The following is a 25,892-nucleotide window of genomic DNA, read 5'->3' as shown; positions in this document are numbered from 1 at the left end:
GGAGTCATAATAATTTCTGTGTGCCTGGTGCTAATCGCAGGGCAGGCTGTGGGCATGTTAACCTGCATAGTCCTTGCCACAGCCCCACTCCTCGGTTCATGCCGAGGTCTCCAGCCTCCAGTCCCGGCCGCTCTCCTTGCTGTGCTGATCTCACCCTGTCCATGGGCTCTCTCTGCTGTGCGTGGGTCTCTTGACCCTCCTCTCTGCCACTCCGTGTAGGGGGAGAAGCAGTTTCTGGAGTTAACTCTTAATTGAGAAAAGGACCAACATGCCTGGCCTCCGGGCCTGCCCAGCTGGCTTACCTGGTATTACCATGGTTATGCCAGGAGCGGGATTGTTACAGGTTACGGATGCACACGGAGCATTGGCTAGTGGCCCGGTGTTACCATGGTTATGCCAGGAGCGGGATCATTACGGGTTACGGATGCACACGGAGCATTGGCTAGTGGCCCGAATGGTCAGTAAACTTAAATTACTGTCCACAGTGCTTCCCCCTGGAACCCGGGCACTGACGTTGCAGGCGCTGATGAGGGGCGCTGCGTGATTTCCTGCGCACCTGACAGGCGGGAGCAGCTTCACTGCTGGTGTCGTTTGCCGTCGCTGTTTGGCTAAGCATCTCAGGTGGCAGCACTGATTCTGAGCCCCCTCATGACTCTGCCAGGCAGGTTTGTCATCTCTGTTTAGGAGAGGGGCCGCTCAGAGCTGAGAATGTCAGCAGTTCACCCAAGATCATATGCGTTGTTGGTGCAAGTGAGTTCGAACCTTGCCCGCCATGGCTCTGGTTCCCATGGCCCTGCCGCCTGCTGCTTTCTTTCCCCGGAACCCGCCCAGTCTAGGTAGCCCCGGATTGGAACCTAAGCCTGTGTGACGTATCATTGTCCTGATCTGCAGAGAGTCCTGCAACCTCATAGTCTCTTAGAGAAACATGAGGCTAAGGGTGTCTTGATTGAGAGCAGCAGGTGGGCTGGTAGGGGGTTGGGAGCAGGTGGGACTCGTAGCTTGATTTCAAGGAAAGAAATGTGACATGTTGGTGGCCTTCCTGCACCCAGACGTGGCCCTGGCTGTCATTCTCAGTGCCCCCTCAAGTCCCAGGAGTTCCCTGAGTCCTTGGGGTTCCTGACCCTCATCAGAGGCCGCATCCTCACCCCCTCGTCGCTGTCATCAACACAGGAGGCCTGGAGATGAGCCTGTGGTGTCCTAAGTTAGGGAATGTCCAGGAGGGGCTTCTCTCCATCCATAGCAATAAAAAGTGATGCCGGTGCAACGTACTGCTTTTCCGCTGTGCGCCAGGTGCTGCTGAACAGAGGATCCAGGTCAGAGTGGTGGTGCTGGGGAGTAGACCTGGAAACCCAGCCAGTCTGTCGGTCGCGTGTGGATGTAGCTGTACACCCGGCAAAAAAAGAAGTCTGTCCTTCCCTCCCTCTGGGCGTCTGCAGCCAGATAACTGGTTTGAATTTCTCTTGCAGGGAGAAGAAGGCAAAGAGGGCAGAGATGGAAAACCAGGGCCCCCCGGAGAGCGGGTAAGGGACTCTTTGGTTTCTTATCACTTACATGTCAGAGCAGCAGAAACGGCCGCTCTGTGTCCGGAGCTGCCGGGACCCCGGCACAGTGAGAGTTCTCTTCTGTGCACGTCTTCATTTTCTTTCCCCAAGAACCCAGTAGGGTATTATATTTAATTTTGCTTATTGATAAAATTAAATTATTTTATGCCAAAATTGCAACTGCCCCCAGAAAAAGGAGCTGGCTTTGGGTGCTGGCTCCACTCCATGCAGGCTTGTGATCTGGCGTGAGTCAGAGCCTGCCCCCGGCTTTAGTCTCACTTCAGACAGAACAAAAATAATAGTAGCCACTCTCTGGAGTTGCTGAAGAATCAGATGAGGTGAGAAGCTGGTTAAATGCATCAGGCTTCTTTAACTGTTAATCGATTTAGTGAGTTACTTTTCCCAACTGCCATGGTTTTAACTCCTGGTGAGGTTAGAACTGTGCAGCCTATAGAACCGCTAAGTGGAGTTACGTAAAAATCTCTTCAGTGAGGTTTGTGTTCCAGTTGATTTGTCTGGTAATAACTATTATAATTCATTCTGCGTCTTCTGTGACTCCCCAGAAGCATCTTCGTTATCACTTTTTACACTTCGCCAGATGCTGAAAGCAGAATTCATTGCTGAGAGGAGCAAAGAGAGCCCAGGGTAACGAGCAGAGTGCAAAGCTCATCTGAGCCACTGAAGGCTGATGCCCAGCAAAGCAGCCCCAGTGGGCAAGGGGCAGGTAGCCAGGCTGAGGACCTGGCCAGGGAGAGAGAAGGACAAATGTCACCACTGTGGCCGACAGCTGATGCGGGGTACGAGTGCTCCATTACATTTTGCCTGGTGTAACCCCCAGAAAATCCCTGTGGGGTAAGGGTATCATTATTGGTACAGATGAGGAAACTGAGGCACAGAGAGGTTAAATAGGCTGGCTGAGGCCACCCAGCTGGTAAAGGAAGCAGTCAGGACCCACACCCTGAAGGCTGACCCCAGCGGTCAGTACCACAGAGCAGGCAGGCAGCTTGTTTGCAGGAAGTGGCAATGCAGGAGATATGGGAGAGGGGGGCCGATCCCTGGGTCGGGAAGATGCCCTGGAGGAGGAAATGGCAACCCACTCCAGTATTCTTGCCTGGGAAATCCTATGGACAGAGGAGCCTGGTGGGCTACAGTCCATGGGGTTGCAAGGAGTCAGACATGACTGAGTGGCTAAGCACGCATGCTCCACGTACTATCCCGAGAGGCTGTCACTGACAGCACAGGATACCTGTGTGAGGCCCTCGGTCTTCATACAGAAAGGTTTGTGCCAGGCACTGGGAGTAGACGGATAGGGGCCCAGGTCTGCTCTGGGTCACTGCTGGCCTAGTCCACCCACGGGAGACAGGGCCGGCTCTGCTGGGAGCAGAGGGTGCTCAGTGACTCCCCCTATTCCCCCTGACAGCAGGCAGTCCAGAGCTCACCAGCAGCTCCTTCTGGGGTCTCAGGGTGGCCGTCCTGACGTTTATCACTGTGAGCTGCTTGGGAGGAAACTGGCAGAGGATGGGTGGCGTCACCTCCTGGGCTCCCTCCAAGCAGACTGGGAGCCCAGGAGGTGGGACAGGGTCAGGCACAGGGAGCAGACCCCAGGAGCAGGCACCGAGTGAGGCGGTGGAGCCAGGAGCGAGAGCCGCTGGCAGCCGGTGAGCGGACGGTCCAGCGGGCACGCCGGGTCCACTCCCCTGGCGACCGGCTGAGAGCGCGTGAGCAGCACACCTGCTTGCCTGCTCCCACCGCTGCCAAAGGACCGGAGGCCGGGGTATTTATCTCCCCTTCGCCTGCTTGAAGGGAGTATAGCTCCAGGGGGCCTGGACTCCCGTGCTCTTGGGCCTTCTGCACCCTCAGGGTCTGAGCGCTGCCCTGTCCCTGAGCAGAGGCTGATGGACAGAGTGCCAGGAGCCCCTCCAGGGGAGCCCAGGGCGGGGGTCCAGAAACTGCAGCGTTGACTGCGGGTGGCGGCTGGTTGCTTTCCACTTTGACCTGGTCCTTTAAAGTCCTGTGCGCTGGGGACACGGAGGAACACAGTGGAGAGACGGATGGTGGACGCATGGATAGATACACAGACGGGTAGACAGGCAGCTGTTAAGAGTTGCCGTTGCATTATTTTTAATAGGAGACATTTGCGCATGCATTATAGCGTAGGATGAAGTTCGGAGACTCTGGAGCCAAATTACCTGCATTGTAACTCCAGCTGTTTGACCCTGAGCAGGTCCCTTGACGTCTCCGTGCCGTGGGGTGTTGCCTGGTGGGGAACAGAAGTGTCTCCTTCATGGGTTACAGGGAAGACTCATTGACGCCACTGTGTGAAGCACCGGCTGTGCCGGTGCATAGAACACCCTCAGCAGGGCTGGCGGTCGCCCTTTTCCTGCTACAGCTTCAGCCAGTGCTGGGCATCCCACTTGCCTGTGGGGCCGGGGCCAGGCTAGGCCCATATCCCCTCCATCAAAGGCCCTGTGGAGCAGAGATGGTCCTGAGTGTACAGCCGACAAACATATCCAGGGGAGGGGGTGACCCGCAAGACCACATGGCTAGACTTCGAGGAGCTGGGACAGAGAAGGAACCTACTTAGAAATCAGAGCTTGGTGCCCGTCCTCCTTCTCCCCATAATTCTCACTCTAAATCCACGGATGTTCTTGTGCCTCTCCTGTGCCCCCTCTTGGACCCCATCTGACCCTCAAGGTTGATAAGCTGTGGGGGTGGGTGTGCCCTCCTGTGCCCTGCCCGTCTCCCCATCAACCCCCGTGGCCTTTCACCCACTTGCCCTGCTCCCCCAACCCTCCCCTCCCCTCACCACTTTTATCTGGACTTCAGCACCCACGAGCCTGTGTTTATTGCTTGTTCTATCCAGGGCTGTACAAGACTGCTGGTAGGGAAGACTCTTGAACCGAGTGTCCCAGTTACTTGCGTCGAGTTAGGAGGAGATGGGATGGGGCCGGGATGAGTCAGTTGCAGGCCCGCCTGTCACTCACTGCGGCTGGGGTGAGGAGAGCATCCTTGCGGTGTCACTGGGATTCATTCTGGCTCTGCTGTTTATTAACTCAGTGACGCTGTAACTTTGAGCCTCAGTGTCCCCTTCTGTAAGATGCAGTTGTTAGTAGCTGCCTTGCAGTGGTTTTGTGAGTGGCATAAAGCTACTTCTGGCTTGGGTGTCTACCTAATTTCTCATCCACCCAGAACAATCCAGAGAATTAAATAGGGGCAACCATGAATGGGCGTCTCAGAGATGAACCTTGTGTAACCAGCACTGTCCCAGGAAAACCAAAAGTCTAATAGGCTGGACTACACAGTGCTGTTCTGTATGGACTGACGGACCACGGTGCCGGAGGGTAGGGTTGGCAGGTGCAGAGACTGGCTGGTAGAAATATGATGTGAAGCCTGGGCAACCAAGAATAGGAAGATCCTGAAAATACTGTCCTCAGATTTTTCTTTTCTTTATCCTCAGGGCAAAACAGGAGAGCCGGGTCTGCCAGGACCAGAGGGTGCCCGCGGTCCCCCTGTAAGTGTTGAGTGTGTATGTGAGTGTGTGTGTGTGTGTGTGTGTAAGTGTGTTGTCCACATAGAATAAAGCCACCAGCCAGTTGCCTGTGACACTGTGGGTCGGGTTCTTTGGGTTCTTTGAGACCGCCCAGCCGTGGACTCCAGAAGTGCCTTCCTTCCAAGACATTGGTACTTACACGCAGTAAATCCAGGCGCTTCCTGTGCTGTTGCGATAAAATTTATTTCCCCTCTTGCAGCCATTGTCACAGTGTTGGTACTCTAAGTTTCCTTTGTTCTTATCCTATTTATTATATTTTTAATAGGCTTTCTCTGGATGACAAACCCTAAAAATGAGTCTTAATTTTCATTCTGAAACCTTTCCACAGCTAAAGTATTTTTTCTCCAATTAGAAGTGTAACACATTTTCACTGCATAACAATAACAAATGATGATGGTCATAAAAAGAATAAGAAAAGTAATGTTATAGAGAAGAAAATTGAGTTAACATAATTCTACAACATGGAAGTAACGCTCTGTTAATCTTCTAGCATGAGTTTTAGTCTTCTATGTATGAAATCCAACATTTATATATCTAAGTCTATATCTATCATTTATGTATTTAAATCTAGATCTAGCTGTTGAGCTATTTATTATACACATAAACAAAGATACCTTTTCTCCAAAAATGAACTCTGTGTATTTTAGAGTTCTTGGGTTTTTTCTTTCTTTCTTTCTTTTTTTTTTTTGCTAAATGCTTTACTTCTTTATAATTTCAAAGTTGTTTACCCAGTTCCTTAAGATTTTCTTTTGGGAAAATGTGATTTTTAATGAAAATCTTAAAATCCAATTATCTAGATATAATTTTGCCAGATATAAGATTGCCAGAAATCGCCTACTGGCAAGAAGTGGGAGAAGAAAATGCTAGTTCTACTTCCTTAATTTGCTTCTCTGTTAAAAGAAAAAAATCAATAACTCAGCTGGCTAGTATCCAATAAGGAGATAAAACACAAAAAAGTACTTTGCTTTTTCCTAAATCTCTCTGCTTTTCACCTGATGGCACCAGGAGAAGAAACCTAAGACTGTAGAATATCACCTCTTTGGAGGATTAAAACACAGAGTTAGGATGTTTTTTTTTAAGGTTGTTACTGGCTTATTGGTGGAGAAGGAAGTGGCAACCCACTCCAGTATTCTTGCCTGGAGAATCCCATGAACAGAGGAGCCTGCCGGCTGCAGTCCATGGGGTCCCAAAGAGTTGGACACAACTCAGACTAAACTGCCACCGTAGCCACTGGTTTATTGGAGGGAGGGGTTTCTTGGTTTGTTTCTTTGTTTTTTTCAACCAAGAAGATCCATTTGCTGGGAACTGTGTTGGGGCCAGGCCCATCTCTCAACTGAGAGTTGTAAGGAGTCCTGCTTCAGTGCAGGGATAGAGGTTAGAGACCCAGGCAGGTGATGAAAGACCCGCCTCCTCTGGCTGGCACTCTGTGAATTAGAGACGTGTAAGCTTTGAGAGAGACAGACCTGGGCTCAGCTTCCGCTCTGCCATTTAATAACTCTGACCTGGGTCAGGGGACCTTTCTGAACCTGTTTCTTCTTCTATGAAATGGGCAGCAGAGCCGCTCCCGCTTCTGCAGGGTGGTTGTGAGTACTAAAGGAATTTCCCCGCCACATGACAGGTACGTTGCGTGTGGCTTCCTTTACTTGGTGCTTTTGTCCATGATTGTTGGGAGGAGAACAACCAGGGTCCCTGGCTCTGAGCATGGCTGGATTTGGGACTCAAGTGTCTTGGAAGAATATCCTGGGACCCAAGGAAAGGGAACTGGCCGTCTTGAACAGTGGAGAGCACTGTTTTCCTCTTTCTCAATCCTGAACAGCAGCCCTGCAGACGTGGGCTCACCCTCACTCGATAGATACAGACACTGAATCCCAAGAAAGAGAAGTAAAGCTCCCAAGGCCCACAGCTAGAGAGTGGGGCACCAGACCAGGTTCATTTTCTGACCTCGCTCCAAAGTCAGCCCTGCTCCGTCACACTTACTAGCATAGAACACCCCTTTCTGCCAATCAGTCCTGCAGAACTCTGCCAGGTGGGTAATTTTTATTATCCTCATTTCTTAGATGGTGATGTTATGACTCCAGGGGGTCAACTGACTTCTCTGAGGTCACAGGGTTGAATCTGGAGTCAAATCTGAGGGAGTGCGTCTTCCTCTCCCTGGCTCCTCCCGGAATCTCGAGCTCCCCTTGGTACTGCACCGCCCCACAGCCTGGGGAGTGACCCTCATGGCCTCCCTCCAGAGGCCACCATCCTTGTCCATCGAGTGGGGAGGATAGGACAGAGAACACCTTTCCAGGATGACAGCCACAACCACACAACAGTGGGGCCTGCAGGTCAGAGCTCTCATCTAATGGCTGAGCCTGAGGGCTGGTATTCTCCCCAGAAGGGCCTTCACTTGCTCTTGAAAACAGGAGATTAAAGGAGATAAGGGCTTCCCTGGGGGCTCAGACGGTAAAGAGTCTGCCTGCAATGCAGGAGACCCGAGTTCGATCCCCGGGTCGAGAAGACCCCCTGCACATATCCAGCGGGGGCTTGCTGCCTCCTCCTGCTCCCCTCCACCCCCTGGAGTCTGCCTGGTCCTGCGTTACCAGCCTGCTCCCTGGTGGGATAACATCATTCTTTTTCTTCTAGGGCTTCAAGGGACACACAGGCGACTCTGGCCCGCCTGGCCCCCGGGTAAGTGGACATGTCGCTGTCAGGTGGTCCCCATGCACCCGGAATCGGCGCTTCTAGCCACAAGGCTCCTGGGCCCTGGAGGGAGGGGCAGAGGTGTGTCCTGAGAGAGGACAGTGGCAGCCATTGGAAGCATCATCCCTCCCCGGTTACGTGTTTCTAGACCTTTCTCCCAGGGGCCTCACAGTGATGACCAACCAGTTTGACCAGGTCAGCCTGGAGTCAGGTGCGGTCACTGCCACCGGAGGATGGGGGTGGTTTTCCTGAGGTCCCAGAGCTCGTGTGTGGACACCTTCAGCTTATCCCAGCTGGGAAACCCTGGGTCCTGTCTTCCTGTGCTCCACCTTGCTCTTCCACTTGTTCCACACTTGTCTCTTCCAAGTGCCCCAAACAGAGGGATCCCTGGCAGGGGGGTCCCTCGGTGAGGCCTGCTGCTCTGTGCGGTGAGGAGGAAGCCAGGGTGCAGCGAGGGGCCAGCGGGTCGGCGCATGGAGAGGTGGAACCCCCAGCGGTTTGCCTGATCTGTCAGCTGGTGGTTCCCCGCAGCTTAGAGGGCTCACAGCTGGCCTAGAGGGGCACTGCAGACTCCACTTGGGGGCCAGGACCTGGGGTGGGATGCTTTTGCGGGGGCGGTCCTCCTGGTCTCCCTCCTCCCGTGCTCCGAGGCCTGGGGCTGGGACCCTGGTGTTCCGCATTTCTCTCTGTAACAGCAGCTGTTGTGTTTCTGCTTTTCCTAGGGAGAGCCCGGCGCCACGGGGCCCCCTGGCCGGGAGGGGTCACCAGGGAAAGACGTGAGTGCGGGTGTCCAGTGGGTCCTGGCTGGGCCTATGGGTGGACGGGTGTTGATAGTTTAGACAAGGACCAGGAGACACTTAGAACTTGGGCAGGGGAGCGGGTACCACCATGGAGGGAGTCACAGGTGGATTGTGAGACTCTCTGGGCGATGTCCTGCCTGCTGGCACCGCAGGCCACCTGAACCCTCCCCACAGGGCCGTCCGATGTGTGTGGACACGGCTCGGCCTCCTGGACGTGAGTGTCTGGTCAGGAGCACCGGCTTGCAGTCCTGAGGTCCCAGGTGGCCCCATGCCCAGCCTCTGGCGCCCTTCAGGACCTGGCTTTAAGCCCTGGTGATGTGTGCCCCCCACCCTGGCTCTTGGTATACATTGTCACCTCGGCTGATCTGTGGTCATGAGATGCTAGAGCTGGAAAGGATCTAGCTCTTCTTGTGCTTTTCCTTAGCAGTAGGATCCATTCCACAAACCTACCTGTCTGGTACACGGGGGCCTTGCAGGCAGATCAAAGCAGGGCAGCTGCGTTGACTGGAGTGAAACCTCTCCCCCTCCCTGTCCCCCAAGGGTGCTTCTCGGTGTTGAAAGGCAGGTTGAGAATCCTGAGCTCCCTGACCCCTCTTGCTCCAGTTTATAGCGGAGGGTGTGAGGGAAGCCCCCTGGGCAGGGGGTGGAGGGTTCGGGTCGCCCAGCAGTTCAGGGTGCAGTGGGGACAGGCTCCAGAGGCCCGCTCGTGGTACAAGTGCCTGCCTCCCTGCCGCTCAGCTCTCTCTTTTCATGTAAAACCCCCATTTTTTTAGGGTGTTGTACAGTCTAATTTGTGTAGGAGTATGGCCAAGCTTCTGTCTTTTTCATTTATAATATGAGGAGATTTATACCCCAGTTAGGAGGCTGCTGGGAAGACCGTGTGGGAGGCAGTGGTGAGTCCCCGCTGCTCGGCACCTTGGAAGTTTCTGTAGACCTTCCAATGGCGTTTTTCTTACTGTGGAGACTGAGGCAGGAGTGGCCACAGGTGACTGACCAGCGTCCCATCAGAGATGGGATGCCAAGGAAAGTTCTTTTCCCTGTCACATCCCTTAGCTCCAGGTAGAGCCCCCGAGATCCCCATGTGTCTGGGTGGGCCAGGTCTATCCAAGTAAATTAAGTCAGCAAGTGTACAAATGAGGACTTACCTGCAGGAAGTGAGCTGTGCCCGGGGAACAGCTGGTGATTGGTGATGAGACACGTTGGGCCCCATTTGTTGGGTCTCTAGGGCACCTGGGGGAAGTCTGCTTCCACCATTTTCATGCAGCGACTCTGGGGTGATGTGACCTCTCTCTGTTCCAGGGTGACACCGGACCTACAGGGCCACAGGGTCCCCAAGGACTGAGGGGCCTACCGGTGAGTTTTGCCTTGAGGGCGATCTGCTCCGTGCTTTGTCAGGCCTGTTACCATGGTGATATTTGGTTGGTTCATCCTGGTACAGCCCTGTGTGTCATTAAAAAATGACAAAATGTCTTTGTTGTTGTTGTTCAGCCGTGTCCAACTCTTTGCAACCCCATGAACTGCAGCATGCCAGGCTTCCCTGTCCTTCACTTTCTACTGGAGTTTGCTCAAACTCATGTCCATTAAGTGGGTGATGCCATCCAACCATCTCATTTCAAAACGTCTTGAAGTGAAGTGAAGTGAAAATTGCTCAGTCGTGTCCGACTCTTTGTGACCACATGGACTGTATGGAATTCTCCATACAGAATACTGGAGTGGGTCGCCTTTCCCTTCTGCAGGGAATCTTCCCAACCCAGGGATGAAACCCAGGTCTCCCACATTGCAGGCAGATTCTTTACTAACTGAGCTATGAGGGAAGCCCTCAAAATGTCTTAGCAGTTGGTAAATAGCCGCTGCCCTAAGCCCACCCTTGTGGCCCAGCACACACTCCCCAGGCTCTTGTCTGGGACCACCTACCCACAATTCAGTTACTAAAAAAGGGCCACTTGGCATGGCTGGGGCACTATAACAGCCCCCAACCCTGAATCATGAGCCAACTTTAGGAATCCTGGGGTTTGAGTGTGCTCTGTATTCATTCACTAGGGCTGTCGTAGCAAAAGGACCGAAAACACAGCGGCTTAAGCAACATAAATGTATTGTCCCTCAGTTATGGAGGCTAGAAATCTAAGACATTCATCATCTCAGTGTTCTGTGGCCTAGGAGTCCAAGGGCAAGGTCCCAGTAGAGTTGGTTCCTTCCGAGGCTGCAAGGGAAAGCCTTGAATGGCTCTCTGAACCTCTGGTGGTTTGCAAGCAGCCTCTGACATTCCTTGGCTTCTAGAAGCATCACCCCAGCCTCCACCTCCATCTTCACATGGTTTTCTCCCTGTGACATTTCTCTGGTCCAAATGTCCCCTTTTTATGAAGACACCAGTCATATTGGATTAGGGGCCCACCCCATTCCTGTGTGACCTCACCTTAATGAATTACATATGCAGTGACCATATTTCCAAATCAGGCCAAAGTCTGACACCCCTGGGATTAGGACTTCAGCCTATGGATTGGCAGCAGGAGGGACTATGAGTTTTGGGCACAAAATGCCCATCAAGTTAGAGCATGTTACGGTTATGAGTCTGTCCTAGAATCTGGAATGCGGGGACCTTCCATCCAGTGGCCACGTGATGCTGCACCTGCCATGTTATCTGATATCTCTATCCACGCAGTCAGCGGTGCCCCTCACAGAGAAGGAGGAGGGCATAAAGGCAGGAACATTGCATCCCCAGCTGAGACCAGGCCTCCAGGGATGTGAGCACTTTTGTTTGTTCCTTAAGTCAGCATCTGAGTGGGAGGATGAATGGATAAGTCAGCAAACGTGGTCCCGAAGATTTACCATGCCTGTGCTCTGGGCAGCAGTCACCAGCCCAGGATTTTTCATGCACGTGAACTCATTTAAGTATTTATCATTTATTATGAGTTAAATATCCCAAGCTCCATGCTGTAACCCCCCCAGGCTCCTCTATTAATGGGATTCTCCAGGCAAGAATCCTGGAGTGGGTAGACTTTCCCTTCTCCAGGGGATCTTCCCAGCCCAGGGATCGAACATAGGTCTCCTGCACTGCAGGCAGAGTCTTTACCATCTGAGCCACCAGGGAAGCCCCATAGGGTTGATAAGCAGCCTCTAAGGAAGCACGTGGAGTCATGCTGGTCCAAGTCACGGCTCTGTGTGAGACCAGCCCTCCGCGTCCAGCAGTCTCTGTCCCTGCGTCCTGCCCTGTGACCTGTGCCCTGTGACCTGTGCCATGGCAGAACGTCCCAGCAGAACCCTTACTGCTGTTTCTTCCATCAGGGTAAGAGTGGATCGCCTGGATCACCGGGAGAGCCTGGCACCCCAGGAAGCCCTGTGAGTACTGTCCCTCGGCTGTGATGCAATCAGGGCAAGCTTTGGAAGGGTGTGTGGTTTACATCAGCCTGTCTGGTCTCTGTTCCCAGAAGCCTCAGTGGGGAAACATGGTATTTGGATGGTAGGAATAGGCTGGAGGCAAGAGGATCCAGGAAGGACCTCTTTCATGTGATTACACGCTTAACTCTGTGGTCTACAACCATAGGCATCCAATAGGAAAAAAAAAAAAACTATTAAAGAATTTTTAAAATGTGTATTAAGAGTGCAAGTTAGTTGTTTGATGCCTTTAGAGGATGCCTTTAGATAGGGTCAGGCCCACGACCCCTAACATATGAGAGAGGGTAGGCATCATGCATCGTGGGGCTGAATGTAACCCAGAGTGGGCTGAAGAGGATCCTGCTGCTGGTTGGGAGGTGGGAAAAGGGGAGAACAAGAAGGAACAACGGGCGGGGAGTAGAAAGAGCGGGCCTTGAGCAGTGTCCTGATCCCTGGATAGTGGATTCAGGATTTAGGGTTCAGGTCTGGTAGATGGCGAGACGTGGTGGAGAAGACAGGTCTTTGATGAAGCCTAGGGTTGGATAAGTCAACGCCTGTCCACTCGTCTTCTCCCACCCCAGCCTTACAGTAGATTTATTAGCTAAAATTGGCAATCCTCTTGAGATGGCCATCCTCATAGTTTGGTACTCAAGCAGTAACTGCACGGAGCAATGGGCAGACCCATCTGGCTGGCTAACTGTTGTCACTGTGGAAATCAGGATGAGCAGTGCATCCTGGTTTGCCAGGAACCCTCCTGGTGGTAGCTCTGCAAATCCTGCCTCCTGGGAGAGCCATCATTCCCAAGCAGACCAGGCACCTGGGTGCCCAGTAGAGCCCCATCTTCCTGTTGGACCAGGAACAGCCGTGTAGGAACCATCGCAGGAGTCTTGTCAGCCATGCTGAGACATCTCAGACAGGAAGGATTGTGTCATGAGGCTGATCCACCTCAGCGCAGAGCTGGCTGCAGAAGGGCTGACCCACATTTGGTGGCTTCCCAGAAAGGTTGAAGCTGAAAGATTCCCACAGACTTTACCCCCAAAAGTGAGCCAAACTGTGAGAATCGCTGACCGATTGGGAAGAGGAACTCTGCCTCTCTGGGGAGGTCACTTAGAGGGGCCCCATACTGTCAAGCGTGGTGGCTTAGTAACTGAGTTTTGTCTGGCTCTTAGGACCCCATGGACTGTAGCCTGCCAGGCTCCTCTCTCCATGGGATTTTTTCCCAGGCAAAAATACTGAAGGGGGTTACCATTTCCTTCTCCAGAGGATCTTCCTGACCCAGGGATTGAACCTGCACCTCCTGCTTGGCAGTCAGATTCTTTACTGACGGAGCCACCAGGGAAGCCCATCCCCATCAAGGGGTTTTGTTACATGTTTGTCCCTTTATGTTTCTGTTGCTTTGAATGGGAAGGCCATTGACTATTCACAGGAAATTCTCCTGTCCCCCACCCATGGGTGGGATTCTCAGCACAGCTTCTCTCCCTAACCCAGCCCTTTCATTCCAGGAAAAGGGTTGTCTTTTCTTTTGTTCACATGCCAGGCCTGCAGAGTACAGAGGGGCTACGAGATTTCTGAACCTTCTTGAGTTGGCCCTTGACCTTGAAGAGTGACTGCCCCGTTTTCCCTCTGCAGGGCCAGAAGGGAACCAAAGGAGAAAACGGCAGCCCAGGGCTCCCGGGCTTCCTGGGTCCCCGGGGGCCTCAGGTGAGCAGGGACCCTGTCAGGGTCTCCTTGGCGGGACCTTTGATTGCTGTTGCTCGAGACGACTCGGGCCAAAGTGTCTGTTTTAAAGGCACTCGTGTTGCATGCAACATGCTGATGCAGCCGTGCAGCTAACGGATACTTGTTTTGTGTTGTAGGGGGAGCCAGGCGAGAAAGGAGTCCCAGGCAAGGAGGCGAGTGCCGCAGCCCTGTTCCCCTGGGGCCTGTTCCTGCGGGAGACACGGGGCCGCGTCATCAGCGGGTGGCGCGTGCTGTCGGCTGGGGGGGTGCTGTGTGCTCTGCTGCGTGGTGTCTGCAGGTGGCCCTCGGCGTACCAGGGCACCCGCACTTGCTTCTGCATTCTGCCATCACTGTCCTGAGATCCTAGTGCCTTCTTTTTATTTTATTTTTTAATATTTGTTTATCTGGCTGACCTAGTCTTAGTTACAGCACATGGGGTCTTCGCTTCGTAGCTGCAGCATGTGGCATCCAGTTCCCTGACCAGGGATCAAACCCAAGACCCCAGCATTGGGAGCTCAGCGTCTTACCCACTAGACCCCCAGGGAGGTCCCCCTGGTGCTTAGTCAACAAAGGTCCGTGTTTTCACTCTGCGTGGGAGCCGGTCCCGGGGTCCCATCTTGATACATCTCTCACTTATTGGTCTGCACCCAGCCCGTCAGCAAGTCCTGTTTATTAACAAGACGTGTCCGTTCGGACTCCCAAGTACCTCTCAGCTCTGTCCAGCTGTCTCCATCTCTCCCACTAAGAGACCTGCCTGAGACCATCGTCATCTCTCCCCTGGGCATTTGCAGGGACCTCCTAACTGACTTCTCATGTCCAGCCTTGCCCCCCCATGGTCCTTCCCCACCCAGCAGCATGATGTCAGTTTCCAGCTCAAGCCTCAGCTCTGTCCTCCCCTGGCTCCCGTCAGCAGAGATGCTCCGGCCCTGGTCAGGATGAGCAGGGGCAGGGGTGGGAAGGGGTGGGGGAGACAGGTAAGGGCTTTAGGAAAAGACCGCTCGGCACATGTGAAGCACTGGGGAGAAAATGTGGCATGTTTCAGGAACTGCCAGGCGAAGGTGATGGGTACATAAGAGAGGGGGTTATGACCAGGCAAGAGCGGGACTCTTGGAGGACCCCCTGTCCTCCGCAGGCAGCAAGGACTAAGAAGGACAGAGATGCCCCTGGTGAAGTGACTGCTCTCCTTTGCTTTCATTGCAGGGGGCACCTGGGAAGCCAGGAGAGCCAGGACTCAGAGGAGAAAGGGTGAGTGGGACACGTGGTCACGTGCAGGCGACCTTCCTGGGGGCAAGGGGCCTGTGTCCAGGGCTTTGGGAAGCTGCCCACCCAGGGGAGCAGCTTGTGGGGGCTTTCCTGTTCTCTTTCCCCCCGCAACAGTCATGAGCCCACAGCAGGAGGTTTTTCCTGTTGTTGGGGTTTTGTTGTGGTTTTCATGGTTGTTATTTTAAGGAGTAAAATCATTGCAATTACACATTCAGAGGCAAGCATGCCCAGACTTTGACAAATCTCCCTGTCTCCTCCCCGTGCGCGGAAGCCTGTGCATGACATGCTTGGAGCCCAAAGTGCCAGTTTGCCAAGAACCAGCTCTGTCCCTGGAGGTGACAAGGGAACAGATTTTCCCATAATGAATCGTCTTGGCGCTGTGCTCAGAAAGCTTTTCTTTACATTGCATTCCTCAAAAAAAAAAAAAAAAAAACAGGGTAAAAAATCAATTCTGTTTTGGAAGAAACACTGGTGGGGGGAGGGGGCGTTCTCTCACCCATAACAACCGCTGTTCCCTCCAGAGAAATTAAACAGTCCTCCATGTGGCTGGCCATCACAGGGTCCCACTGCTGCCCAACACGGAAGGCACTGCCATCCCATACCCGCCCTGGGTTTTTTTCCGTGGTCCCACAGAGTTTATCTCTGCTTTCCTTGCAAGTTGGACGGGTGTGGACTGGTTTCCTCTGCAGACCAGAGAGAAATGGAAGCTGAGAGGTCGGGGATTCTCACCCCACCTGGATCTCTCGCCCTCCTCCTTCCCAGCGACTGTGATTCTCTTGGTTATTGGCCCCTGAGGATGGACCCAGGGGCTGGGGCTGTGGCTGTGAAGACAGTGAGGGGCCTGCCAGCCAGGAGCTGGCCGGAGCTGCCACATGCTGGAGTTTTGGTTGGGAGCCGGGGAATTCAGACCATGAACCTTCTCTAATACTTAATCAATAGAAGCTTCTCTAATACCCAGTCAATAAAGGAAGTTGCCTCCCCCCATTAAGTGGTTTCCTGGAAGGTTGCCAGACAGCGGTCAGGCTCCTCACGCCTTCCGCTCTGGAACATTTGAAATATGGGACAGGTCCTCTCACCGCAGAGGGATGTAGAGATGTGGAATAAATAGGAAACGCTGTACCACAGGCCTTGGCACTGAGATGCATGAAAGGGACCCTCCCAGACCCCCACACTGGAGACCACCCACAGATGACAACGCCCCCATAAAACCCATCACGTGGGAGAAATTTAGGAGACCCTCCTCAAATCTGGCTGCATTCATTTTTTAACTCACTCTTCTTACTGTTTCTGTTGAAAAGTGATACAGTTAAACAATATAAATTGAAAAAAACAAGTGAATGCAGTGGAGACTAGGTGCCCATCCAGCACGCTTTTCTTGGGTCTGTCTCTGTACACTTGCTTGTATCTTTCTGGAACCCATGTGCTCAGAACCAGGTGGGCGTGCACGTGTAAATATGCATATACCTTTTATGTAAACCCCCCGAAACCTATCAGACTTTTTCCACCACTCTTTACGCTTTTCCATATAAGCATGTATATGGCAGATGGTTTCATCACTGCGCTGGCCTTCTCTGCTGGGAGGAGATGAGACTGGGATCTGAAAGTCCGCACCTCATCCCCGGCAGACCTGCGTGACGTAGGGGCACAGCTTTGTCCGTCTGGGCCCCGAGTCCTGTCTGCACCAGCGCAGCGTCACGGGCCTTGCAAGACTGAGGTCTCCTCTCCAGCACTGAGGACCCGGGCCCGGGGGTCCCTCCTGCAGCCCGGGGCACGTCCGACCTGGGGGTGCCTTCTAACCTTTGCTCACTGACGCTCTTCTTGCCTCCTCTAGGGAGATCCTGGCATCAAAGGTGACAAAGGCCCTCCCGGTGGAAAGGGCCAGCCCGGCGACCCCGGGACCCCAGGCCACAAGGGTCACACAGGCCTCATGGGCCCCCAGGGGCCACCTGGGGAGAGCGGGCCGGCCGGTCCCCCGGGGCCTCCGGGCCAGCCAGGATTTCCAGGGCTAAGGGTAAGCGTGCGGGCGATGCCTCAAACTTGGGGCTCCTTAGGGTCTCAGGGGAAGCCAGAGAGGTGTGTGGGCTCCAGAGGGGCCAGGTTGCAGGTACTGGTGACCTGTGTGAGCCAGGGCTGACCCCTACTTGTCCTCTCTGAGCCTGCCCTCCCGTCCCTCCCAAAAGGGACGAGGATGCCTCTCTCCCGACAGGCTGGCTGTGATGGTTAAGTGAAATGACACACGTGGCTTACGAAGGGCTTGGGGATAGAGTCCCTCTGTCCCCGTGGTCCAGGCTTCACTCCGGGCGGTGATGCTGTTTGCCCAGGACCCTGTGCAACAGGCAGTCGAGAAGATGCAGAGGCTCCCAGTGACCCGAGCTTCCTCATGGGAACGGCTCCTTCCCCGTCCATCCGACACCCGGCTCTAGTCTCCCTCCTGTCTGCTGTCTGGGGTGCTTGGTCTTCCCTCTGGGTCTAGCTTTTCCCAAGTGCAAAAGGAAAGGCTTGTTGAGAGCAGTTTGTTTTTTCTCTGAACACAGTGTTTCTTGTGGCCAAGCTCTTAACGTGACACAGTCTTGCAACACAGGGACACGCTGGCTGTAGTGTGTCAGGGAGGGCTTGGTGGGCCCGTCCCTGGGGGCTGGTTGCAGGTCCATGTGATCTCCCCACCCCCGCTCTGCAGCCTGCGTGGTCCTCGGGGACCCCTCCTGTGGCCCAGAGCACAGGCCCAGGTCCCGTGCCCCGCCTGTTCTGAGGCTCTGGCCCTATTCCTGCGGGGCTCTGCGGTCAGCCTGGGTTTCACCCCCCTGGAGAGGCCGGGCAGCCAGGTCCTGTCCTTCAGCCAAATGTGGGTGCTGGCGGACTCAGTGGGCTTCCAGAGCGCCCCCACCCACCGAGTCTTTGCCGCGTGTCCTGCTGCTCTGGGTAGTAATGGGAATTCTGGGAGTAAGATAAAGGGTCATTGGCCAGAAAGGAAAAAAGGGAAATAAGACTGTAAGCCCAATGCTGGGGCTGCAGCGATGAGCACAGTAAACACCCCAACCCTTGGGAGTGGACACCTCCCTGAAGGGCTCTGACGACCAGGGAGGTCTGCTCTCACGGATCACTCTAAGAGCTGCATGTAGCAGTGGGGGGCCTGGAGGCAGGGCTCTGCTCCGCTGACCACTCATCGTTTGTGTGAGCAGACACCCTGTGGGGCCAGCGGGGCAGGCCAGACACCAGAGCCACCACGTGGCCAGTGGGAGGAAGGCAAGCCTGAGGTAGCGCGGGGGCAGCCTGCGAGCTGGCCCTGCAGGTGGGGGGACTTCAGCCCGGAGAGGCTCAGAGTTAGGCCTCCCGGGTCCAGGGCTGGGGAGGGGGTTTGTGCAGGAAGGAGAGGGAGCAGGGGCTTCAGGGAGAAAGGCATCCAGGTCACCATGCAAGACGCAATGATGCTGCCTGCGTGGCAGGGGGTGGGGAGATGGTTCTAGGTGTTAAAGGGATTGGACTAGGGAGCTGTGGTCTGCGTGGCTGTGGCCGTCTTGGTTTCCTGAGCACTCTGGGTCTTGGGAGGCAGGTGGTCCTAGGAAGGTGAGTAATTCCACCTTCCCTCCCTCTTCCCAGGGCGAGTCTCCATCCATGGACATCCTGCGGCGGCTCATCCAAGAGGAACTGGAGAAACAGCTGGAAAGTGAGTCGCTGGCTTTTTCACAGCATCGGGTCCTAGATGCTCTGTAAGCCTGGGCGGTAGTCCGTTCACTTCTCCTTCGGGACCTCTGCAGCCTGGCTTGGTAAAGGCAGCCTCAGGGCGGCTCCTGCAGAAGTCAGCACAGAGGTGCACCTTGTAGGCTCCCTCCAGCCTCTTCTGACACAGATCCCGCTCCAAGGCGCTCTTTGGGGACGCTTGAGCTATGGCTGCTTGATTACCTCCAGGAAGGGGAGCTCACCACCTACAGAACCAGCCTTGCCATGAGCACTTATATGTGCATTCAGTGGTTTATCTAATCAACAAGGAGCTCTGGCAGGCCTGCAATGGCTCTTGTAGAACTCACAGCCCAGAACAGGAGACAGAGACATAGGCAAGATGACTTCGGTATAGTAAGAAAATGCCTGTGATTTAATGTGACACAGAGGACACAGAGGAGGACGGGGGAAGAAACTAAGATTTCAGAGAGCGTGGGGAGCAGGTGAGGGAAGGCTTCCTGGAGGAGGGGCCATGGGAGCTAACACCAAGGACCAGACTCCAGACCTTAGACACAGCATGTGCAGAGACCCTAATGGGAGCTGGAACACACTGTGCTTTCAAGGAACTAGAATCCTTGTAATTCTCCTGTGTAGGATTCTTTGTGAAATCCCAGTCTTGCATGGGCCCCATACAGAGCAGGTGCTCAGGAAGGGAGGGGTGGGGAGGTAATAGTCATAGCACCAGTATGTAGGGCCAGCTCCATGTCAGGTGGAGTTCTCAGAACCCACACGTGTTTACTGACATAAGGAAGCCTCTGTGAGCTCTTGAGCCATGGATGAGGGTTAAATCAGAGACGCTAAGTAACCTGCCTGAGGCTGCAGAACTGGTGAGTGTCTAACCAGGCAGCCAGGCTGCAGAGTCCAGGCTCTTAGCCACTGCATCCTCTCCCGTCTCATCTCCACCTGCCCTCTGTGTTGGAAACTGTTAGGAGAAGAAAGTCACAAACCACTCTGGGCTAGGGAAGATCGGAAACCCACCACCATTACCAGGCACGGGTGGGCAAAGGGGAAGGGCACATTAATTCACGTGGTCAGGTCTCAGACAGTGAAATATTCCTCCTGGCACATTCGAGACCCTGCACTAGGTCTGTGGATGCAGCACAGAACACAATGACTGTCTCACTGCCCTTGTGGGGTATCCAGGCGAGTGAGTGTGGTCCGTCTTCCCTGCCCAGGAGAACCAGAGACCGTTCCCTGGAGAGGACAGCACAGAGCTGGGCTGGTGGTAAGGAGGGTGAAGAAAGGAAGGATCCCAGAGGCTGGAATGGTGACTCCCCCTGGGCGGGGCAGTCCTGAGGTCGCCCGTGTGTGAGCATCCCCATCTACAGCCTTTCTTCTGGATGTTAGATTTATCGGGCACACGAGGAGTTTCCAGCCCCTGGGCAGAGACGAGTCCTGTTTTGAATGAGTTCAGACGGAGCATCTGCTGAGCTGAATCCTTTCTTCTAAACAATCTTGGGAGGAGGAAGCATCAGAAGCATCTGCTCCATTTTCAAGATGAGAGTGTCCTGGCTGTGAGCCGAACAGCTGTGTGCCCCGGTCTCCGGCGCACGCCCCTCCCGCTTCCTCATGTGGGAGGGTGGGGAAGGGGCTACTCGGGAGCTCCCCCGCCAGGCTGTCAGAGACCTGATTCTGCTTTGGTTTTACCACTGAGACCCAGGAGGGCATCAGGACTGCCTCTCTGGGCTGGTCACTCCCCATTGCCAGGTGAAGGGCATGGCCTGATCGTCTGGAAAACACAGGAAGAGCCCCTGGTGGCCCTGGGGTGGGCTGTGTATGCCCCGTGCAGTAGGAAGGCATGGAGGCCAGCGGCTGGACCTCTGGGTTTGGAATTAGCCTGTGATCTTTAACATTTCACACACCTAAGAATCATTAATGACATCGCGTCCAGCCCTTCATTTATAGATGAGGAATTCCACACTTAGGAGAAGTCCCTAAGTTGCTCTATGTAAGCCACTGAAGTCTCACCCTCCCCCACTGGCCTCAGTTTCCCCAGCCTGAGAGTTGCAACAATTTCTGCTGCTGCTGTCATTGCCGCCTCGAGGGGAGCAGCAACATCCACGCACCACTTGGATCTCGTGCCGGGGGCTGTCATGATGCCTCGTCTCATTGGTTCCATCTTCCACCAGCCCAGTGGGGTTGGACTTATTTCATTGCCCCCGTTTTGCAGAAAAGGCAGCAAAGGCTAAGAGAGGTCAGGTGGCTTGCCCAGGGCCATGCCACCGGCAGTGGTGGCACTGGGACCACAGCCCAGCTGCCTGGCTCCGGAGCAGCGTCCACACGGACACGCGCCCTGCAGCGCGCTCTTGGTGTGTCTCTCTCGCTGCTATTCCCCAGCTCTTACTGCCTCGAGCTTTGCAGTGCGCTGCTGGCCCATCTTCAGTCCTTTATCCCTCCTTCATGAAACATCTCTCTGTTTTTCTTACTCCACAGCCAAACTCGCCTACCTCCTGGCCCAGATGCCCTCTGCACACACGAAGGCCTCTCAAGGCAGACCCGGACCCCCAGGGCCTCCTGGAAAAGATGGGCTTCCAGGTCGGGCAGGCCCCGTCGGGGAGCCAGGAAGGCCAGGGCAAGGGGGTCTGGAGGGACCCTCTGGCCCCATAGGTCCCAAAGGTGAGTGAGGAGCTGGGACGAGGTGCTTTGTAGAGAAGGAACCAGTGTGCACAGCACACGCTCTGTTGAATATGCAGGAGTCAGCCTGTTCCCCGCCCCCGCAGCCTGCTAACACCCTGCATGTTGACATCGTGTCGTTTCTTCATCTGCCTAAGAGGTTTTCAAACTTGACGTTTTTGCAAAATGATGCTTCTGCTCGGAGGAGCGAGTCTGTTTCCTCCTCCCATCCTGGTCAGTCTCTGTCTCCACTGCTCACGGTCCGGGGAGTACACAGGATGTCTTCTCTTTCCCTGTTCAAGAGGTCACTGAGGAATAAGACATTTAATCTCCAGGCAAACGGGCATCAGATGCCAGCTATACATGGGCTGGAGGAAGGAAATGGCACCCCACTCCAGTATTCTTGCCTGGAGAATCCCATGGACGGAGGAGCCTGGCGGGCAATAGTCCATGGGGTCGCAAAGAGCTGGACACGACTGAGCGACTTCACTCACTTCACTTGTACATGGGCTTCCCTGGTGACTCAGACAGGAAAGAATCCGCCTGCAATGGAGGAGACCAGGGTTCGGTCCCTGGGTTGGGAAGATCCCCTGGAGAAGGGAATGGCAACCCACTCCAGTATTCTGGCCTGGAGAATTCCATGGATGGAGGAGCCTGGCGGGCAACAGTCCATGGGGTTGCAAAGACTCGGACATGACTGAGCGAGTAACGCTTTTCCATGGGAATGAAGTGGTTTGAACTAAAACTGGACATGGCTGCCAGCTCTCCAGCTCTCAGGGACATACCTGATCTGGACGTGGCTGTGCTGGACACAGCGAGCCTGTCCTGCAAGGCACAGTGCCTGCTGCCGTCAACAGCGCCCCGTGCACAGAGGAAGGCATTGTCTTTGCTGGTGGACAGATGTGGAAGGGCGGGGAAGGACCTGGGCCCAAATTCAGCAGCCTGGCTGTTCACCCCTTCTGTCCAGCGAGGAATAAGCACAGGGGAGGGGAGAGGCGGTGCTGTCATCTCAGCTGCCACGTCTCCCTCCTTCAGTCTTCCATTCCTTAATTCTTTTTTGGGGAGGATGCCCCCTGGGATCTTAGTTTCCCACCCAGGGATTATTGAACCCACGCCCTGGGCAGTGAAAGGGCAGAGTTCTAATGACTGGACTGCTAGGAAATTACCCCTTAATTCTTCGTTCACTGAGAAGCATCACCTTGTAATGTTTCTCCTTCTGAACTTTTTTAACGTTTGCATCCAAGTCTGTCTTCTGTTGGTTCATGAAACAAAATTTACTAAGTAAATGCCAATAAGAAAGCATAAAGCACAGAAAAGTCAGACTGTGACAGACGACTGACCGAGTTTAGTAACTGGAACAATAAATAAGAGTGGCCTAGAATCTCCCTGGACTGGCAGAATTTCGGTTTGGATTATAAAAGAAAACGTTACACACTACATACAGGAGATATTCTGGAGACAACATCTCAAAGAAAAGGAATGATGAAAAAAAAAAGCTGCGAGGCAGTTTAATCAAGTTTGTATAGTATTAACCCCAACTCCTCCCTGGTCTCAGATATCCTCCTGGGAATGAACCCTCTTTCTCCTGAACATGTTAGAGTTTTAAATTCCTGTGATTATTAAGACTTATACCTGATTCTGCTTCATATTAGAATCTTCTTTGTGTCCTGTGTCATCTGTCTTAGAATTCATGCTTCTCAAGAGTAGGGCTGTGTCTTATGTATACTCAGGCTTGTTTATCACCCAGCTCCTCCTAGACAAAGGCTCAGAAGGAATGCTGTGAGAACACGGGGACGTGTAGGCATGTGCCAGTGGATGTGTGTGGACATATGTGTTTGTATAGGAGAGAGTGTGAACGTTTGGGTGTCTGTGTTTGATGTGTTTATGACATATGCATATTCGTATAATATATGTGTGAGTGTACATATGTGTGTGTATCATTGGTAATCACACTTGAGTGAATGTGTACGTGTGCATATGTGTATTTGAGCAAATGTTTTCGAGGGGGTGTCTGTTTTGGTGTTCACATGGGCATATTTCTGAGTGCAAGTGTGTGCTCGAGTGCGAGTGTGCATGAATGAGTGTGTGCACAGGAGCGGGGCGTCTGACACAGTGCTGGCCTTACCCCCAGCCCCGTGGTGGGGCCCCTCCCTCCGCCACCATCGTGAGTCTCCAGCATCAGAAGCGTGTGTTTTTCTCACCAGGTGAGCGAGGAGCCAAAGGTGACCCAGGGGCACCTGGAGTTGGCCTCCGAGGCGAGATGGGACCCCCCGGGATCCCAGGTAGGAGTGGCTGGGCTGCAGTCTGGGGTAGGCGAGGGCCCGGGCCCCAGGGTGTCGGATGCAAAGAGCAGCCATCTGGCTGCACCGTGTCCACGGGGACCATTCTCATCTCTCCAGGCAGGAGGCCCAGACCGTGGGGTGTTTGCTCTGAGCCTGTGGCATCCTCAGCTCACTTCTGAATGAAAATAGTGGCATCAGGGCTTGTGTGTGCTCCGGAAGGAACTTGAACCACCGTCTCTTTCTTTTGCTCCTTGGTCCAGGTCAGCCCGGGGAACCTGGCTATGCTAAAGATGGGCTTCCCGGGAGTCCCGGGCCTCAAGGAGAGACAGGACCGGCTGGACACCCCGGCCCCCCAGGTCCCCCCGGCCCCCCGGGCCAGTGCGACCCCTCACAGTGTGCCTACTTCGCCAGCCTTGCTGCTGCTCGACCTGGTAACGTGAAGGGCCCCTAGAAGATGCCGGGATGCCAGGAGACGCTGGTGGATTTCTGAAACTTGAACGCACAGCCCGATGGGAAGCCAGAGGTCTTGAGACATTTCAGCCATGTGGTTTTTGTTTTCCTTTCTTTCTTTTATCATGTGTGTGTGTGTTTTTTTTTTTTTTCTTGTCTTGTTTTTCTTAAGAGACCTCAACATTATTAAAACCAACAGATGCTGCCGGTCGGTCAGATTATAATATTATTATTGTTAATTATTATTATTGTTATTTCATATGGTAATGCTTTTCGAGTTTTTCCCCTCTGCTCTGAAGTTGGGGAAACCTGATTCGTGAGGCAGAGAATACTTCTCGTTCTCCTGATGGCCCCCGATTGAAGTGTAGCTGCCAATTCTAAGGAAACTCTCGGTGCTATGAAACCCTGACCGGACACTTGCCAAACTTACCTCTTTCCTCAAAAGGAAACTTTAAGAAAATGAGGACAATGGGCTTCTATTCTTGGTTGTGCCCAGAGGTCGCCCAGGGAGAGATTAGCTGACAGCCGCTGCTTCTCAGGAGAAGTAAGTGAAGCAGAAGGAGAAGGAAGGTGCAGACACGAAGCGCAGCCTCTGCTCTGGATGGCGGGTGCACACAGCAGCGGGCAGGTCCGTCCTCTGGGAGCGGCTCAGCGCCTCCAGGTCCCAAGCCTGCAGAAGGGAGACACTGCACACGGCTGGAGGCTGCTTCCTGGAATCTCACAGCGTCTGCACCAAAAATGTGGGAGCTGACACAGAAAAAGATGCCCCTGTGTGTTCACTTGGCTTCTGAGCATGGATAGGCTCCTCCGTGCCCCCTGTGTTGGTTTCACTCACTTTCATTTTGAAATAAGAGGGTCCAGAGACCACTCCCGTGTGTCTGATGCCGGGCAGTTGGCCGGGGTGCTGGCCAGAGCTGGGAAGCATGTGTCTCCAGCTTCTGGCGTTGAGTGTATATTTGTGAATGACTCGCCCAGCTCAACAGGTGCTCAATAAATCCGAGTTTCCTTTTCTTTTGCTTTCCGTGATGGTCCTTCCTTATCACCAGCATCTTCCCCATGTGGACCCCTCGAGGCCAGGGAAGCATCATTTTTCCCCCGGGGAGCACGGACCAAGCCACCGTTCAGGCCATGTGCTCAGTGTGCGCGTGTGTGAGCAAGAGTGTGTCACTCGGGCCTTCCCTGGATTCTGAGCCAGGGAAACTCCTATGGGGTGTGGACCCTGCAGCCTCAGGGGGACGGGCCTCCCCACATGCTCACAGCAGATGAGGGTGGGTGTGAAGGGTCCAGGCCTACAGCTCTGTCTGGGGGCAGCTTGGAGGCCAATTCCAGCCCCCTGGCCCAAGGACCACCATCGTGATGGGCGCCATCATCCATCATCACCTGTTACCACCCTGGGGCCGGTTCAGTGAGAGTGCCTACCATGGTAGGAGTCATCCCACGACCCCACCTTGACCTAACACTTGCACCCGGCCTCACACCCACACCCCCGCCCCACACCTGCAACCCTGACCTCACACCCAGATGCCTGGCCTCACACCTGCACCCAGCCTCACACCTGCAACCCTGGCCTCACACCTGCAACCCTGACCTCACACCTGCAACCTTGGCCTCACACCTGCACCCAGCCTCACACCCAGATGCCCGGCCTCAACACCCGCACCCCCAGCCTCACACCCGAACCCTGGCCTCACACCCGTGGGGCAGCTCTGAGGGCCCTTTGGCTTCGGATGAAGCCCCAGCGTGTGAGTGAGGGAAGAGGAAGTCACTTCCGTTAATTCTAAACTGAGATGGATAGAAACACTGGGTACTTGGAGGGTGGGACAGAAAGTTCCGGATTGTAGACACACCAGCAGAGTCAGGAGAACTTCCAACAGACCTTTGTTCCAATACCTGCTGTGCACAG

General features: G+C 54.2%; 1 protein-coding gene across 1 annotated transcript in view; it reads left to right on the top strand.

The window, feature by feature from the left end:
* Positions 1-24,994, top strand: part of COL22A1 (collagen, type XXII, alpha 1) — a 226,139-nt gene extending 201,145 nt beyond the window's left edge. The window contains exons 54-67 of the mRNA XM_010834806.1: positions 1,467-1,520; positions 4,999-5,052; positions 7,717-7,761; positions 8,496-8,549; positions 9,873-9,926; positions 11,856-11,909; positions 13,575-13,646; positions 13,802-13,837; positions 14,865-14,909; positions 16,759-16,938; positions 18,525-18,591; positions 21,078-21,260; positions 23,462-23,539; positions 23,800-24,994. Coding sequence (XP_010833108.1) covers positions 1,467-1,520; positions 4,999-5,052; positions 7,717-7,761; positions 8,496-8,549; positions 9,873-9,926; positions 11,856-11,909; positions 13,575-13,646; positions 13,802-13,837; positions 14,865-14,909; positions 16,759-16,938; positions 18,525-18,591; positions 21,078-21,260; positions 23,462-23,539; positions 23,800-23,990 — 1,167 coding nt within the window. The 3' untranslated portion in view covers positions 23,991-24,994. The remainder of the gene's footprint in view (positions 1-1,466; positions 1,521-4,998; positions 5,053-7,716; positions 7,762-8,495; positions 8,550-9,872; positions 9,927-11,855; positions 11,910-13,574; positions 13,647-13,801; positions 13,838-14,864; positions 14,910-16,758; positions 16,939-18,524; positions 18,592-21,077; positions 21,261-23,461; positions 23,540-23,799) is intronic.
* Positions 24,995-25,892: the final 898 nt, after the last annotated feature.

This window comes from Bison bison, unplaced genomic scaffold (genome assembly GCF_000754665.1).
Source record: "Bison bison bison isolate TAMUID 2011002044 unplaced genomic scaffold, Bison_UMD1.0 scf7180017864036, whole genome shotgun sequence".
NCBI classification, from domain to species: domain Eukaryota; kingdom Metazoa; phylum Chordata; class Mammalia; order Artiodactyla; family Bovidae; genus Bison; species Bison bison.
The sequence above is the reverse complement of the archived record's forward strand: the minus strand, read 5'-3'. Positions and strand labels throughout refer to the sequence as shown.